Source organism: Callorhinus ursinus, unplaced genomic scaffold (assembly GCF_003265705.2).
Source record: "Callorhinus ursinus isolate GAN/ISIS: 27379988/994484 unplaced genomic scaffold, GSC_fseal_2.0 scaffold11, whole genome shotgun sequence".
In the NCBI taxonomy this organism is placed as follows: Eukaryota; Metazoa; Chordata; class Mammalia; order Carnivora; family Otariidae; genus Callorhinus; species Callorhinus ursinus.
Window position 1 is genome coordinate 3,587,058 of NW_027397073.1, and position 16,623 is coordinate 3,603,680.

The 16,623-nt window shown below is 51.8% G+C and overlaps 1 protein-coding gene across 1 annotated transcript in view; it reads left to right on the forward strand.

Annotated features, from left to right (window-relative positions):
* Positions 1-16,357, forward strand: part of DIPK1C (divergent protein kinase domain 1C) — a 17,092-nt gene extending 735 nt beyond the window's left edge. The window contains exons 2-5 of the mRNA XM_073898541.1: positions 31-158; positions 7,821-8,504; positions 12,849-13,013; positions 15,668-16,357. Of these exons, the coding sequence (XP_073754642.1) occupies positions 31-158; positions 7,821-8,504; positions 12,849-13,013; positions 15,668-15,886 (1,196 nt within the window). The 3' untranslated portion in view covers positions 15,887-16,357. The remainder of the gene's footprint in view (positions 1-30; positions 159-7,820; positions 8,505-12,848; positions 13,014-15,667) is intronic.
* The last annotated feature ends 266 nt before the right edge of the window (positions 16,358-16,623 follow it).

Sequence of the window (16,623 nt, forward strand, 5' to 3'; positions counted from 1 at the left end):
GCGGGCGGTGCGGGCGGCGCGGGCGGCGAGCGCTGCTGGCCTGCGCGGCGTGGACGGCGGGCTGGGTGCTGGCGGCAGCGCTGCTGCTCCGCGCGCACCCGGGCGTCCTCTCGGAGCGCTGCACCGACGAGAAGAGCCGCCGCATCCTGGCCGCGCTGGTAGGTCCCGCCGCTGCACTGTCCCGCGCCGCGCTCCCTGGGGGCCTGGGGTGGGACACCCTCCGCGGGCCCCGGGAGCGGGGGAGTCGGGCGCGGTCGTGGCACCCGGGGGGCGGGGGTCCCGACACGGTGAATGGAATGCCCGGTGCGTACAACCCGCCTCTGCCCGGGAGTCTGTGGGCGCGCGGAGGAGTCTCCCTCCTTTCGTCAAAATTGGTCCTTTGTCCCAAGATAGAGTTCCTGCCAAACGGCTCTCCTGCCGCCCCTGAGCCCGCCCTTGGAAAGTTCGCAGGTCTGCGCCGAGTCTCCCGACAGCCCCTCCGTGCCCGCATCCCGTGTGGGGCGGCCGGGCTCGGGGCGCTGGCGACGGCGCGGGCCGGTGTTGGGGCTCGGGGCGGGCGGGGACCACGCCTCTGCTTCTCGGGTTCTCTCGCTCAGCGGCCGTTCTATGATGCCAACCTGGGTGCATCTCGCCAAGCCCAACGCAGACGGCTGGTAGGGCCCCTGACTCCCTGCGCCCCAAAGCCGCGGCTCTCGCGGGCGCGGTTTGTGGGCCCCCAGGCAGAGTGCGCCCAGGGGAGCGGACCCCCGCAGACCCCTGTCCTGGGGTCAAGACAGCGGTCTCCGAACAGGCGTGGGCCTGAGTGGTCCTAGCTGGGCTGGGCAGGCTGCTGTGTGCCCTGGGCCCCAGATGCTCATCCGTTCATTCCAAACGTTGGCGGCTCTCAGTCTCTCCGTTTGGTCCGGAAGATTATGGGGGTTAGGAAGACTTGGAAAGAGGTAGGAATCCCCTAAAGGAAAGCCGAAAAGGTGAAGACAGCGGGCAAAAACTGCCCCTTTGGTTTCTTACGTGTTTATTCACTTCCTAATACAGTGACCATCTAGCTGAGCGTTTGCTGTGAAAGCTGATCTATTTTCTATAAGAAATCTTCAAAAAACGCATGGGAAGTTTACAGTCCAATTGCTTACATATGGGCGGGGTTTTTGAGATTGTAGGTTTTCAAATTTTCATAGCCTAAAAGTTAAAAAAAAAATTTAAGTGAGATTGGAAAAATTAAAGGACTGAAACATACGAACGCAAATCATATTCCTTAATTGAGTCTGATCTGGATTGATCATAATGTGAGACCCTCATCAACGATTCCCTCCATCCTCTCAATCACGTATTATCAGTCATCTATATGGGCTGTTACACTGAAGTTCTATCAAGTTTTCTTTAACTTACAACTCATCAACTTTCTCAGTAACCCATATACAAATTCCTTCTACAAGGCTTATTTCACCTGTTTTGGGGGGACTGATTGACGAATTTTAATGAACAAAAAGAGGTTTTTTTCCAGGATGGAATACCTGTTTACAAAAATAATGCAATCATCTTTTTCATTAAAATAAAAATGCTGTTTTCACTTATTTATCTTTGGTTAAGTGGGAAAAGGACTAATGGACTTATGGCCTAATATAATTTAGGTAATTGCTAATCATAATTTTCCCAGCATGCCAGCTCATAAATTAAAACCAATTCTGGTTAGAGGTTCTACCAATATATCTCTAATGGCAGCCAGCTGGGGTTGTTTTTAGTCTGACATGAAGCTGAAGATATGGGCTCTGCTTCTGAAGGCTCCCCATCTTGCCTACTGCCCAAAGAACAATTTGAAATACTGCCTTTGTCTGTCTTCCCGAAGGTCATCTGATGTTGTCTCAGTGAACTGATTTTTCGGGGAGCATCATCTGGGCGCCCTGTTCGAGGCCATTATTTCTCACCTGTGCTCAGGGCTTGCCTTTCTCTCCCTCTCTCCTTGCCTCCTCCCCTTCTACCTTCTCTGTTCTGAATTTGTGGGTGTTAGTCCCACCCAGCACCCTGGCTCCCTGTGCCCCAGGACACTCTGAACTCGAACGGGGCTTGAACAGCCCCGCGGTCTCCACAACCCAGACTCTGCTGGGACCTGGCTGCCACGCAGAGCCTGGCATGGTGGCCGCCCAGGACTCGGGCTGAATCGACCCTCTGTCTCTAGGGTCCCGGGCACTTTCAATTCATTCTGCCTGGCTTTTGTCCTTAATAAGAAAACTGGCTGTTATTTTTCTGACTGCTCTCCAGACCCTCATTAGCTTTCCCTCGGAACACCAAGCACAGAAGGAGTGCACTGCAGCTGAGCCAGAGGGAGCCCTCTGCCTCCCTGGCAGAGCCTGGGGAGTCCTGCACCCCTGCTGGGGTCCCAGGCCGCCAGTGTGGCAGGTGCCATTGCTGGCCTGTGGAGGGGTCTGTAGACAAAGGTGCAGAGCTCAGGGAGCTGGGAATCCGGCTGGCTGGCACCCTCAGGCGGCACCCCTCCTGCCCAGGGAGCTCAGTGCACTTCATGGCCCTGGACTGGGGGAGAGTTGGAAGAGCCAACTGGAATTGTTCCAAGGAGTTGAGCCCTGGGTCCTCTAGCTTTGGAGGTTTTTGAGTCAGACCACTGTGCTCCTCTGGACCATGGCTTTTCAGCACATCTCATAATCAAGACATCTGTAAGCCCTCTTCAACTTCTCTGAGGTTTCTAGAGCCCTTCTTTTCTAGTGAGCTGTGTCCCGGGCTATCCCAGGCTGGTGAGCGTCACCAAGCCTGGCTCCCCGTTCCACGGGCAGAGCATTGCACATGACAGCAGAGAGATACGTGCTGTGGGCGCCCACTGTGCTTGCTGTGGACAGGCCCTGGGCTAAGTAGCTTTCTGCGTATTAGTTCACTTCAGCCCTTCGATAACCTGTACTCCCCTCACTTCACAGATGGCAAAACTGAGCTCTGGGACGTAAAGTAACTTACCCTGATTCACGCACTCATTGTGTCCTGGAGACAGTATGGGACTCTGTGCAGTGTGATAGTAGAAACTCCATGACAATCAGTGGCTTCCCCGATAACGAAAGCCCTGAGTAACAACTGGATATTCTTCATCCTTCCGTAGCATATCATTTTCAAGGCATCTCAAAAATATTCCCACGGGCTCTGTTATTCAGAAGGCTTAACTCCCTTTTGGCTCTTTAGCTCTTGATGTGACTTAATTTAGTTGCCTACAGTAGAAATTGCTTTTTCATAGGGCAGGCTTAACTTTCTTTGCTGTGGTAGAAACCCATGGTCCCAGTGGGACTACAGCATCCAGAAAGATTTTATAGCAGGGAATGTCTCTGTTTTCCCGAGTGCTCTGGCCGTGTTTGTAATGTGTATCTTCTGAGCCATCCAGGGGTCAAGAGAGGTTGCACAGTAGACAAGCTAAATGCTCTGAGATTCTGCAATGCACAGCCAACTGCTCAGGGAAGGAGTTCTATCGTATGCTCTGTTGCTAACCACGTAGAGACTTCATGCTCCTTAAAAACAAAAACAAATACACAAAAGAAAACCCAGCCTTCAGGCATGACCTCTGAGACCCCATCAGCAGTTTCTCAGACTCAGTGGACAGGTTTTGTTTTTGCCTGAGAACCATGATCCGAGCTGGAGAGATTCTAAGCAACAACGGCTAAGACATTCCTACCAGAACTGAGAATTCTGGGAACATGCGTTTGTATGGATGCCCATAAGTCTAGAAACACAAATCCACTGTGAGTTTAAGTAATTAAAAAATGCCTGTCAATGGTAAGGAGACTTTGTTTACTTGATTGTTTTGTTTTGTTTTTTTTTTTCAGTTTATTTTAAAATGTGATACCTGTGGATTTTGTGTGTACTCACATTTGGGTACAGAAGTTTACCTGTGTTCATGCTGGCAGCACCCCCTCGTTTTCAGAGAAAAGTGACTTTAAACACTGAGCTCAAGTGAACAAACCACTTTTATTGAGTTAAAACATAGCTACTTCAGTAGGACATGCTGCTCATAAAATAATTTCACTATTTCCTCTCACATGATGGCAGTTTTTAATGAGCTCATAAACTTGTAAATTGCCCTTTAAGTTCACTCGTGTTTCAATGCTAGGTTAATTGTTCTCCGGGTTTAGGAGGCACAGACCTGCCAAAGGATTGTGCAGACTCACTTTAGCGCTGGTAGGCAGCAGAGCCCTGGCGCATGAATTTTACGGTCTCTGTAAGAGAGTACGGACCCAAAATGCCAAAAACACATCATCCTAAAGGATGATGATGAAGAGCAACTCTGTTATAACCACACTGTGCACACCCTGTTCTAGTGTCAACTATCTCCTAAGATGAACGAGGTGACGGGGGTACCATAAGTTAGGTCATAAACCCAAGACCTCCCCTATGGTAGCTGGAGGCCCTCTGGGGTCCTGGGCACCTCGCTCCACTTCCTGGCCTTTCTGATGCTCGACACTGCAGCCCCCGAAGCTGTCAGCCCTCCAGGAGGCACACTTCTACCCCAATGTGGTAAGCCTCAGGAAAACAGCCCCAAATAATGCTCCCCTCCAAAACTGATAGGCTCTATGCCAAATTCGATCATTATACCATTGTTCAAAATGTCTTGTAACTCCTGTTTGGAATGGCCGTCCAAATTTGCAGGGGCAAAATTGCATAGATTTTAATTTGATTTGAACTCGACTTCATCAATGCAGGGTAGTTTTGTAGAAAACACTGTGCTGTGGGGAGTCCGTAGGAGAGAGGATGTGCCAGTGAGTCTGGTGGATTGGGAGCTGGGCGCTGAGGACGGAGATGAAGCTTCCCAGGGGCAGCGGGGCTAGCTCCCCACCCCCTCCCCACCCGTGGAAGGTTGATCTGGCCCTTGCAGGGTAGAAGCATTTTTGTCTGGTCAGACATGGCATCTTTTCATAGGACAGCCCGGTCCGTGACACACAAGTGCTTGCACTAACTTTTCTCTCCACGCCCCTGAATTGTATCTGGTTCTCTGAACACACTACTTTGCAACTCTGGCTCTTTGCACAGCTTATTTCCTGCAATGGAACTGCCCCCTCTCTCCTTCTCTGCTAGGCACGCTGCAATTAGGCTTTCAAAATTGAGCTCAGGCACATCTCTCCGGGAAGAAGCCTCCCTCTCCACCCCCCCCCCCCCCCCCCCCCCCCCCCCCCCCAATGACCAGGGCTGGAGAGGGTGGGAGAGAAGTAGCATTCACTGAGACCATGGGTCCTCTGCACCTGTGACCTTGGTTGACCTTCACAGGGCTCCTGTGACACTGTATCAGCATCCCATGCTATAGACTTGGAAACAAGCCACCAGCTGGTCCGGGGCAGAGCCAGGAGGCAAACCCAGTCTGCCCCAGAGCCAAGCCTGGCAGTGTACCTATCCTGTACAGATCATCCTCTGCTCTCATTTATGAGTTTGGAAAGCAGCTACCTCCGTAATGTGAACTCCTGAGCCTGGTACCTGTAGTTGGATAGGGGCTCAGCTCACATGCAGCTGGGTGAAGTCGGGAGAGTGGCATTGTTGATCTGAGGGTGGCCTCGTGTGGCTGGAGCAGCAAGGCCTTGCCCATGGCCATTCCCAGTCCCAGAGGAGTGGAGCGGTCTCCTTGGCCCACAGGTGTCTCTCCTGGCCAGTGGCAGTTTTGGCCGCAGCTCGGGATGAAAGTAAAGGCCCTGGGCCTTCATAGTGGAAGCCCTCCACACTTGCCACCCAAAGCACGCTGGACTCTGTCGCCCTCCACCCTTCTCTCTGGCTTCTCCCAGAATTCTGAAGCTCTCAGCTCAGGACTCACCCCTCCCACCAGACCGTTTCTGTCACCTGCTTTTCTTTTCCTGTTCTGTGCTTCATACAGAAGCACTTTTGATTCAATTCTAAATGTGACAACATTCCAAAGATATTTATGGAATTGAATCAAATAATTTTGGGTATCAACTTAAAGGAATTTTGGGACTTTATAAGGACGTTTACTAAAGAAATGTGAAACTCTGTAAATACCAGATAGCGTAGGGGAAAAAACAGCAACAAGTAAAACGAATGGCCCACGTTATTTCCATCATGCATAACTTTTGCTCCTGGTTGTCTAGAACACTTCACCCTTTCATTCCCACCTCCCCTCTGAGAATATCCTGAGAGGTCTGGGGCAGCCCGAGTCAGTGGCTGTGACTTACAAGGGGTGATATGGAAGCGATTCTAAGCAGAGAGTGAGTGACTCAAAGGGTCCTGATCCTTTCAACACTCGTTTCTTGGCCCCAAGCCATGGAATTAAGAGGATGGCATTTTACCAGCGTGTGTTATGTTAAATTGCAAGATGAGCACAGCATCAAGTGTGTTTAACACAGTTGTTAACACAACGTCATCACGGGTGTCTGTTTTCCAAAGACAAAAAAGCAGCCAAGCTTGGCACCCCCAAGCTCTGGGGGCAGATTCATGACCAGGCACAGGTCTCCGTCACTTGCATCCTTGTGCTTGGCGAGTTTGACACACTCACTACCCAAGGTGATACACTAAGATCGAAAGCCCACAAAGGAGAAATGGCTCCCAGGAGCCTCCTTCAGCAGAGAGCCCCAGGATCAGGTCAGACGACATGGCCTGGGTCTTTCAGGCTCTTGTCCAGCTACTGCCTGAAATGGTCCCGAAAATTCAGAGACTTGTTTTAAGAACTGGGAATATTTCTTTTTAATAAGCATTCGGGTAATGCGTGCTTTGAACAATTAAACTAGAGTATTTATAAAGGTCCACCATCCTTTATCTAACACTTTGGGGCCAGGCATGTTTTTGAAGTCACACTTTTTTGGGCATTAGAAAAATAATATGGATCATATACCTTGTATTTTGCATATGAAGCAGAACCAGTAATGAAACCAATGAATAATTCTGCAGCACAATGTATGGAAATTCACACCAAGTCGAATACACTCAGACTATAATTAGCCGCACAACTCTTCAGTTGGGGTTTAGTACCAGGTGAGGCTCATTGAGTCACAAATGTTGTAGTTTTCAGAGCTTTTGGGATTTTGGAATTGTTCCTATATCCAGGCATTGGAAGTACATTGTCTGACTTTGAGCTGCTTGTAATGCAAAGCTGACCAGCATGAAAGGACCCGAGGCTCTGAAGAGCCTGTAATTACGTACCTGGCCGTTGTTGGAGGGCCAGTCTCTGATGCGCCTGTCTCCAGTCCTGCTGGCACGGCCAGCCACGGGGCCTCCTCTGACTCATCTTTCCTGAGGGTGCCCCTCCGAGCCCTGTCGCCCTTCCAGACTTGCTGGCCTTAGAGGCGGCACCACTTGGTGTCACAGAAGCGGGCCGAGGGAACTGCTGGGAGGGTGGTCACTGTGGCTGGCCTGCACCAGGTGATGCTCGCTGGGGACGCCCCCTTCCGAGATCTGACTTAGCCATTCTTGGATGGTGGTGTTCAAAGCTCCCCAGGGCGACCTGCACGTGTGGCCAGCGTCGAGAACCTCTGGCCCGGACAGCCCTGTCTCTGACAGCTGACGGAACGGTCACCAGCGGGTGAAAGGCTTTTCCCAGCAGCACGTGGCTGGAAGGGGGCGCGGTGGTGCGGGGCGGGGGGGAACCCGTGTCTCACCTCTGGTGTCCGGACTCTGAAGACCTGGGCCTGGGTGAATAATGTAATAAATACGAGACACTGTTTTAGCTCTTTCAGTGAATTACCCACTGACCCAAATAGCCTGCGTGGTTCACGTTTGTGAGGTTTCTCCCAACAGCTGATCAAAGCATCCGCGCGCAGGGACCCACTGGCCCCTTTCCCTGCCCCCGCCCAGCGACCTCAGGGTCGCTCCCGCCTTGTGACTGACTGTCCCCTTCCTTGCAGTGCCGGGAGTACGAGGGCGGGGTGCTGGTGGGAGACCTCTGTGAGGACCTGTGCGTGGGGGAGAAGCTGCTGTACCAGCGCTGTTTGTACTACGAGAGGGGCAAGAAGGTGCTGCAGGCCGACTGGCGTGGCCGGCCCATCATCCTCAAGTCCAAGGAGGAGGCCTTCTCCAGCTTCCAGCCGCTCGCTCTGCTGCAGGACGCGGCCGACGAGGGCGGCCAGGACTTCCCCGAGGCAGAGCTGCTCCTGCTGGTGGCCGGCGAGGTCAAGAACGCCCTGGGCCTGGAGCTGTCGGGCGGCAGCCTGGGGCCGCTGTGGCCGGGGAGGCGCGGCCCTCGCTGGCGGGGCCAGCTAGCCAGCCTGTGGTCCCTGCTGCAGCAGGAGGAGTTCGTCCTCTTCAGCCTGCTGCAGGACCTGAGCCGGCACGCCCTGCCCGTGCTGGGCTCCTGTGGCCACTTCTACGCGGTGGAGTACCTGGCCGCCGGCAGCCCCCGCCACCGGGCCCTCTTCCCCCTTGACGGGGCCACGGGGGCCCCCCGGGGCGGCCGGGGCCAGGCCAAGGCCGTCAGCGACATGGCGCTCAGCTTCCTGGACATGGTGAGCCATTTCGAGGACGACTTCTCTCACCGCCTCCATCTCTGCGACGTCAAGCCTGAAAACTTTGCCATCAGGAGTGACTTCACGGTGAGTGGCATGGGGAGGGCGTGCGTGTCACGGCGGGCGGCGGGGGCAGAGGATCTAGGAGAGGGTTTCTGAAATCTGGAGGGGCCACTGCAACCTTGTGCAAGCTTCCGGCCTGGGCAAGCCGGACCTGCCGGAGCACCTCCTTTGGGGTGTGAATGAGAGAATTTGAGGAACACAGGCATCGTGCACCTCCCTGGATGGGAGATGATAATGAAGGCACCCACAGCAGGTCTGTCCTCCCTCGTGGCTCTTCTGGTTTCTCCAAAGCATCTGAGCAGCTCCTTAGACCTAATTAGAAAGTCAGTGCCTGCTGAGTGCAGAAAACAATGCTCAGGAGACGAGGAGCCACAGCAGATGACAAAGAAGGGTGGCCTTGGGGGCTTTCGTGCCACGGCTAGTTGGAGGATGCTGTTTTCACACCGCCCATGCTGTGTGATAGTGTCAGGCTTTTCCTGATACTTCCTTCTTGGAGCGGTTCTAGTTAGTCTCCCCTCCATGGGTGAGACTTCTAGAGGGACAGCTAGAATTCTGGTGCCTTCTCCAGGGGAAAGCCCTGCCCACGCGGAGTGTCTGCCTCTGCGCCACTCTGTAGAGGGTAGATGAAGTCCGTCTCCCACTCCGGGCAATGCAGGTGTGCAAAGAATCAAACGTGCTGGAGAAGCAGCAAGAGGGACCTCGGTGTTTTATTGTAAGATAACCCCCTCCCGCTTCCCCCCAGCGAGGCTCAGCCCGAGCGTCAGATTAATGCTGTGGTGACCCGGGTGCCTGAACACAGGTGTCCTTCCCCTGTGCTGAGACAAGTGCTGGGACCGCTTGAGAACAAGTAGGTGTGGGTGTGGGGTGGGCAGTGGGAGGGGGCTGTGCCCTGGTGCTCCCCTCCCAGGCTGCACCAAGTCAGCTGGTACCTGAGTGCTGGCGAGTGAGGCCAACCTGACTTCGGCCACACCAGGGGGCTGCTCATTGAGGGTGCTGGCTCATGGCAGAAGGGTGCTCTTCCTCCTGGTTAAAAACATAAAGGGACAAAAAGAGGGCTCTCTTACTGCCAGCCAAGGACTTCCACGGCAGGTAGCATAGGAATGCCTGCTTAAAACAGCCTGAAATCTGGAAAACTAAGTGTGCCCCCATGTAAACCCCTTCTCCAGTCAAGTCCTTTGTCACTGTGAGGAACATTGTGGCAACTTGCCCAAACTACTTTGTCCTAATGCCTTCCTTGTCCCTGGCTGCCCCAGAGGGATTGATAAGCTGGGGGTGGCTCCAAGTGTGGAAGGGAAAGAGCTGAGAGGTTCCAGAAGGTTCTGGGAGGTTCCCGGAGGGTCTGCACTCTGGGTGGTGAGCTCTGGAGGCGTTCAGCTCCGTCTGCAATATCCTGAGCTCCACAAGACCTCTAGACATGGTCTGAGCTGTGAAGGGGAGGGACACCCCAGAACTCTGCCAGCATATTTTTTGGAGGTGAAATCCTGGCCAAGCTTCCCTAATTCATGAGCAGAAAGTTTATGTAATGGACATGAAGGACCACCGTTCTCTTTCTCAGTGAAGTCCTGGGAAACCAGGCACCCCACGGCCCTGGGAAAGGAGGTGTGGCGCGTCCACTCACACCACTGGCTTTGGCGGTTAGGGGGCCAGTGCTCATCTGACACCCGATTCTTCATCCAGCAAGTATTATGGAGTGTCAGCAAGCGGAACCCCACAGGGTCAGTAACACTTGAGGGAACTGCGACGCTACCTCGGCTGGGTTCCCAGGAAAGGCTGTAGGAAGGAGGGGGAGCTGACCAGTCTTCCCCGGGGAAAGGGAAACGTGGCACGTTGCTGGCTTGTGCACTGCACTAGAGTTGTGCCTTCCAGCATCTTGTGCATGATAGGCACGAAATATTTGTTCAATGAAATAATGGCTGCACTTTTTGACCTGGTCCCAGATTGTGCCCTGTGGGCTATGCTGGGGCACACAGGCCCTTGCCTCTGCCTGCACTCTTCTCTTCTCGAAGGAGAACGGGGAGGGAGGACGGGGGTCCCCCTTGGCTAACCCTGGCATTACTGACCTCCTTACAGACACTGAGTTTGTTAACTTTACCTATGATTTCACAACTTTAAATGAAACCCAGCGGTGTCAGCATCACCAGAGAACTTGTTAGAAATTCCGATTTTCTGCCTTCCCCCCAAGACCTGCTGGGTCCGACACTCTGGGGGTGGGATGTGGTGACTTGCAGTCATTCCTTCTCTCCAGGGCCCCACTTATAGGTCCTGAGAATTCATCTAGTGGTTGCAAAGGAACAAATGGGAAACACCATTGCTTCATACCTCCAAACCGTTGCTAACAAGCGCTCCTTTCAAACAGATGTGTGTCCTACTTGAGAGCCACACTGTTCAGTGGGGAATGAAACAATTCTCATCAACCCTTTCTAGTCTGATGCCGGGGTGAAGTTTGATGAAGATGCGAGTTACGTCATTCCATGCAGGAAGAGGGTTAGGATTCTCCTGATAACGATTAAAGAAGCTGTATGCAGTTCTTTCTGTTGGCTTGGTTGCTGTTCTTATTTTAGGTGTGTGGAGTTAGGCTTACAAAAGCTGTAATCCATTCTGCACTATACACTAAGAATTAAAAAATAAATCTGGCTCTCCCTGGGAGACGGATGAGAAGGGAACAATCGGAATGGGAGCGAGAAGTCACAAGGAGCTGAAAGTGTACGTAGGGGCCCAGGGGAGGCTGGGGAGATTGCCAAAAAGTATAGAAAGGAGGGAGGCCCTGTGGTCCTGATAATAAATTGTGAAGACAATAGATTCATGAGCACAGCCTAATATATTTTTAGTGTATTAGCTAGGTTAAATAGCGAAATTAGCTATTTCTTTTGGCTAAATAATGAGACAGGAAAAATTGATTAAAATTGTAATATCTGTTTGCTGTGCCTGAATTAGTAATTAGGCAAAGCTCCTAAGTAGGGAAAAGTTCCCTGTTCTTTATGTTCATTATTCTCCATATATTTTGAAAGAAACTATTTTCCCTCTTCTGTTTTACTGAATCATCCCCCAAGGAAGTTTACTGCCTCTGGCATCACCCCTGAGTGAACAACAAAAATCCAAACCAGGGAATGTAGCTTCTAACACTGTGAGTTGCAGAGGAAATGGACCCCAGCCAATGAGACCTTGTTGAGATGCTACCAAAGGCAGAAGGAAGGGCTCGTGTTTGGAGGATGGCCTGTGAAGGCTTGTGAGATGCCACAGACTCCATCAAATTCATCAAGTCTTCCAAGAGCTTTTTTAATACCTTGAAGCTATGAACTGCTTGATTTGGGCAGACTCCAGGTTTTATCAAGTTTGAGATCATCTTTTTTTATTTTTTAAATTCAGGTGGTGGTGGAAAATCCTTATAATGTAGATGTTCTTCCTTTTTTCTGGTTTGAAGCCTATTTGGTTTGAAGCCAAGAAGATAAATCTGAAATTCCGGGGGGTCAATCGTGGGCTCCTGCTGACGGCGACATTTAGTATTTGATGCTGTTGGATCAGGGTCCATACGCACCAGCCCTAACGCGGGAGGGTTGATGCTGTCTTTCACAACCACACGTCCATCCGAGCATCAGTAGGAAGCCAGTTGACTCGGGTCACAGCTTTGCCATAAGTAGACAGCGCAGGTCCTGCCCACCCAATTACACCCTCATACCCATAGACCTGCCCCGGGAGTTCAGTTTCTTTGTTGTTGATATTCATGGGGATAAATTATCTGGGTCTCACAGCATTTATAATGCTGGTCCTTAAAGGCCAGAGGCCAAAGTGATACAGCAATGGGAGGGGAATTCATTTATTTTTAAGACATTTCAGAGAATCTGCTTTTTTTTTTTTAAGGTTTGTTTATTCATTTGAGAGAGAGAGAGAGAGAGAGTGCGTGGGGGGAAGGGCAGAGGGAGAGAGAATCCTCAAGCAGACTGTGCACTGAGTGTGGAGCCGGACCCAGGGCTCGATCCCAGGACCCCGAGATCACGAACTGAACAAGCGTCGGACCCTTAAATGACTGAGCCACCCAGGCACCCCTCAGAGATCCTACTTTTAAAGCTGAAAAAGTGTTTAAAGTTGAAAAATGATACTTCTAGTTATAGTTCCAAATCCCAGGCTTTCGCCATTGACAGCAAAAGTCCTTTTTGCAGTGAAAGCCTCTCAATATGGTCAATGCCTGGTGCTTCTGTGAATAAAGCAGGCGCCGCCCCAGCTCAGCCTGGCTCCTCTTTCTGGCAGGCAGAGTTCTGTGATCCCACAACCAGCAGGCGCCTGCACTGCAAACAGGGAACGGAGGTGCCCTGGCTGCCAGGTCACTGAGCCCCGGCATCCTTTGATGGCCATGTGCTGTGTTGGTTACAGGTGGTGGCCATTGATGTGGACATGGCCTTTTTTGAACCTAAAATGAGGGAAATTCTCGAGCAGAACTGCACGGGAGATGAAGACTGCAATTTCTTCGACTGTTTCTCAAAGTGTGACTTGCGCGTCAAGAAGTGTGGAGCAGAAAGAGTCAACAGCAACCTGCAGGTAGGCGGCTGCCGCCGCGTGGGCTGAGGGACATTGTTCTCTGGGGCCGCCACTGCCCTCTGCACAGTGCACCCGCTCATGTGGCCCAGGTCACCCCTTCCATGCCACCTGGGCTCGATGTGCTCAGTGGGGACAGGTACAGTGAGAGGCAGTGTCGTCTGGCCCATGGGGCTGTTGGCCAAATGACCCCATGGGGGTCTCCTGGATGGAGCGGCCAGCAGACGCCATTGCTGGGCTCCCCATCGCTTCCTAACGTATTCCTTTTCTAACTTAAAATTTTACTCAAAAGAAAAATAATCCCTGCCCCAACTGACAGAGCAAAGGAATAGAATTTTTTTTTTTTTTTTAAATTTCAGAGCTAGATGTAACGACAGGTAGCTCTCGGGCAGCAGAAGGTAGCTGGGGTATGCATGAATGGTGCCGGTCAGCCGGGTAGCTCCTATTTCACTCCTGACTAAACTGAATTCCAGAGGGCTCAAGTATTTACTCAAAAAAAAAAAAAAAAAATAAAAAGGAGTCAAAAAATAAAAAAAAAAAAAAAAAAAAAAAAAAAAAAAGGATCCTAAGTGTACCAGAGAAAAACTGGGAGAGTTTAAAATACTACCTGAGAGTAAGGAAGGCCTTTCTGAGTATGGAACACAGCTCAGAGGCCATAGGAAGAACATGTGACAGATTTCACTATCTTGAAAAAAATCCATATAGTGGAAACAAAACAAAACAAAATCCCCCCCAAATAAGAGCAAAATTTAACAGTTAAATGAGAAAATGGGCAAACTTTGCAAATGCTGGTACAGATCAAGAGAGCAGGAGACAAAGGCGGTCCTCATGCACCAGCTGCTGCCGAGGTTCAGAGAGTGTCCCCCGGGATTGTCCTTCCCCACTGGAGCTTCTTTGCCGTGGCTACTCCAAGTGTCAGGGGCAGCATCCAGGGATGGGTCAGTGGGAGCTGGGGCACACGTGAAGCCCAGTCTCCAGCCTCAGTAAGGGACACCGGAAGATTTCCTTCTCCCTCAGGTCCATGGAGGCTTGGTTCCCAGGAACGCACCTCAATAAATCCTTGCCTGCAAACCTCCCTCTTAGAGTCCGCTCTCCAGGGAGCCAACCAAAGCGAGGGGATGTCCTTACGATATAAAGAGTATCTGCGAATTAATATGAAAAAGGCCAACAATCTGATGGAAATGTGAACAAAGGATATCAACTTGATGATTCACTGGAAAGGAAGCACAAATAACTTTCACCCTGACTGCTAAGAGCAATGCAAATTAAACCATCAGTTGGCAAAAATGAAAGACAACACACGTCTTGGTGGAGCAGTCGGGGAGACAAGCGTTCTCATCATACATTGCTGTGAGAGTGTATCTCAGGACAACTTTCATGGGGTCGATTGGGCAATAGATACTAAAACAAAAAATGCACATACCTCTAGGCCCAGAAATTTCTAGTCTAGAAATTTAGTCACATGCGCAAAGTGAAAATGATAAACATGAAAGATATTTCTTGCAGCATTGTTCATAATAGCAAAAGTTAGGATAATCCTCAATTGCCACCAATAGGGAATAGTTAAATAATCAATGATCTACCCACACATTTGAGGTGCAGCCATGAAAGCAACAGGAAATCCTTGTAAGAATCGACATGGGAGGCTTTCTCTGGTATTTGGTTAAATGGGAATGGAAGCTGAAGAACAGTGTGCAAAAGACTGCCTTTTGTGCAAAGTGGAAGGGAAAGGAGATGCATGTATAGGCTTGTGTACTCTGTCTAGAAGGACATTCAAGGAAGGGATGGCCTCCCAGAGCCAGGAGCAGAGTGTCTGATGGTCAGGAGCAGCATGGAGACCTAGGACTTATGTATGGTCTGTCCTTGGGGACATTGGACAGTTTTGCACATGGATTATCAATTCAAAACAGAACTAAGTTCATTTGTTTTTAAAAAGAATCCTCGCCCTTGCAGGGAGGGGGAGACAGAAGTTAGTTGCTTATCTTGTATGAAAAGTAGCTTTACAACACTGAGGCCTCTGTTCAGTGAGCCCAAGACAGTGCAACACAGAAAAGTAAAGCCCATTAATTACGCAGCTCTGGGAGCAGCCCTCCTGGCAGGCGGGACCTGGGAAAGCTGTGGGAACAGGCTGTGCCTTTAGGTGGAGGATTTAAGGAGATCTGCAGATTCGGGGGAATTTCGTACCCTGTTAGTCTAGGCTTCGAGATGATGGCTTAATTTTTCACTTCTGCTCCTGAAATAAAAGCGTTCAAAGTCCCTTCCAGAATAGTCTTTTCTCCAGGTGTCTCAACATGCGATCATGTTTGCCCACGACTTCCCCCCGCACGTCACCGGACCCTCATGACAACCCTGTCCGGTGGTCATCGCGAGTTATGGTGACCCACTGATGGCCGAGCAAGTCCTCAGCGACGTGGTGACTCGGCTGAGGGGCCACTCCTTCTGCGGCAGTGGCTGCCCAGTGCTCTCTGCTCCCCTCTCTCTTCGGAGGGTTTTCAGTGACCGGGGCCCTCGCCGTCTGCTGCGGGGCCGGACACGGGACTCCATTCCTGGTGCTGAGTGGTTCAGGTTCTGGGAGGGAAGGCACCTTTGGGACCAGAGCATCCCTGGCACCGGGGGTTTGCAGCCCTGCACTAACCGCCCCGTCTGCCGTCCCTCAGGTCATCTGTGACAAGATATTCCGCCACTGGTTCTCCTCGAGTCTCTGGAGCTCGGCCCTATCCTTCCCGCTGCAGCGGCAGTTGCGGGAGGCGGTGCAGGAATGCGCGGACCCCGGGCGCACCGCGCGCAGCCCCCGGAGAGCAGCCCCTGACGTGTTCTGGAAGCTTCGGCGCCTCCTCCGAGAGACGCAGAGGAAACTGCAGGAGGCAGAGAAGTAGCCACCGCTGTGGCCTTGGGTGGGTTCCCTCTGGTTGGTTGTAGGGAGGAGACATTCCTCTGGGCCAGCGACCGCCCCCGCAGGTGTCCCTGTGCTCTTCTGCGGAGCGAGTCGCTAATGCTCTGTGGGCTCAGAGCGTTTCTCTCTTGCAGCCTCTCAGTCAGGAAACAGCGCAGACCCAAGGAGCCATTGCTCTGAGGAGCGTGCTGGCGCTCAGGGCAGGAGAGTTCCAGCGGGCCTCCCTGCCCACGTGACCGCCTTTCTAACCGTGCGCGTGAGTGTGTGCACACGAGCAAGTGTCGGTGTTTGCACAGGTGCACTTGCACGAGTGTGAGTGCGGGTGTGAGTGAGTTGTACCGGCATGTGCATGCCTCCGTGAGTGTGAGCAGGTGAGTGTGTGAGGCTCTGGGGTAAGGGAAGGTGGTTTCCCCAGCGTGCCTTTCTGGGTCAGCTTGCCTGGCTGGAATTTGGAATTACATACAATAAAAAAAAACAAAAGTTGCATCTTTAGGAAACATAATTTGTAAGGAGAGGATGTGTAAGGACAGCAGATGGCAGTTTTCGTTTTGAGGAGCACATCGATTTTATGGGTTGTGTTTTAGGGAGCACTTTACCGCTTAGCTCAGCGCATCTGCCTTCTTGCCCCAGAGAATTTGAAACAGCTCAAGTGCCAGATGTGGCATTGACTTCGGGCAGGGTCAGAGGCCAGCACCTTGCTGTCCCCGAGTACGGAGCCCT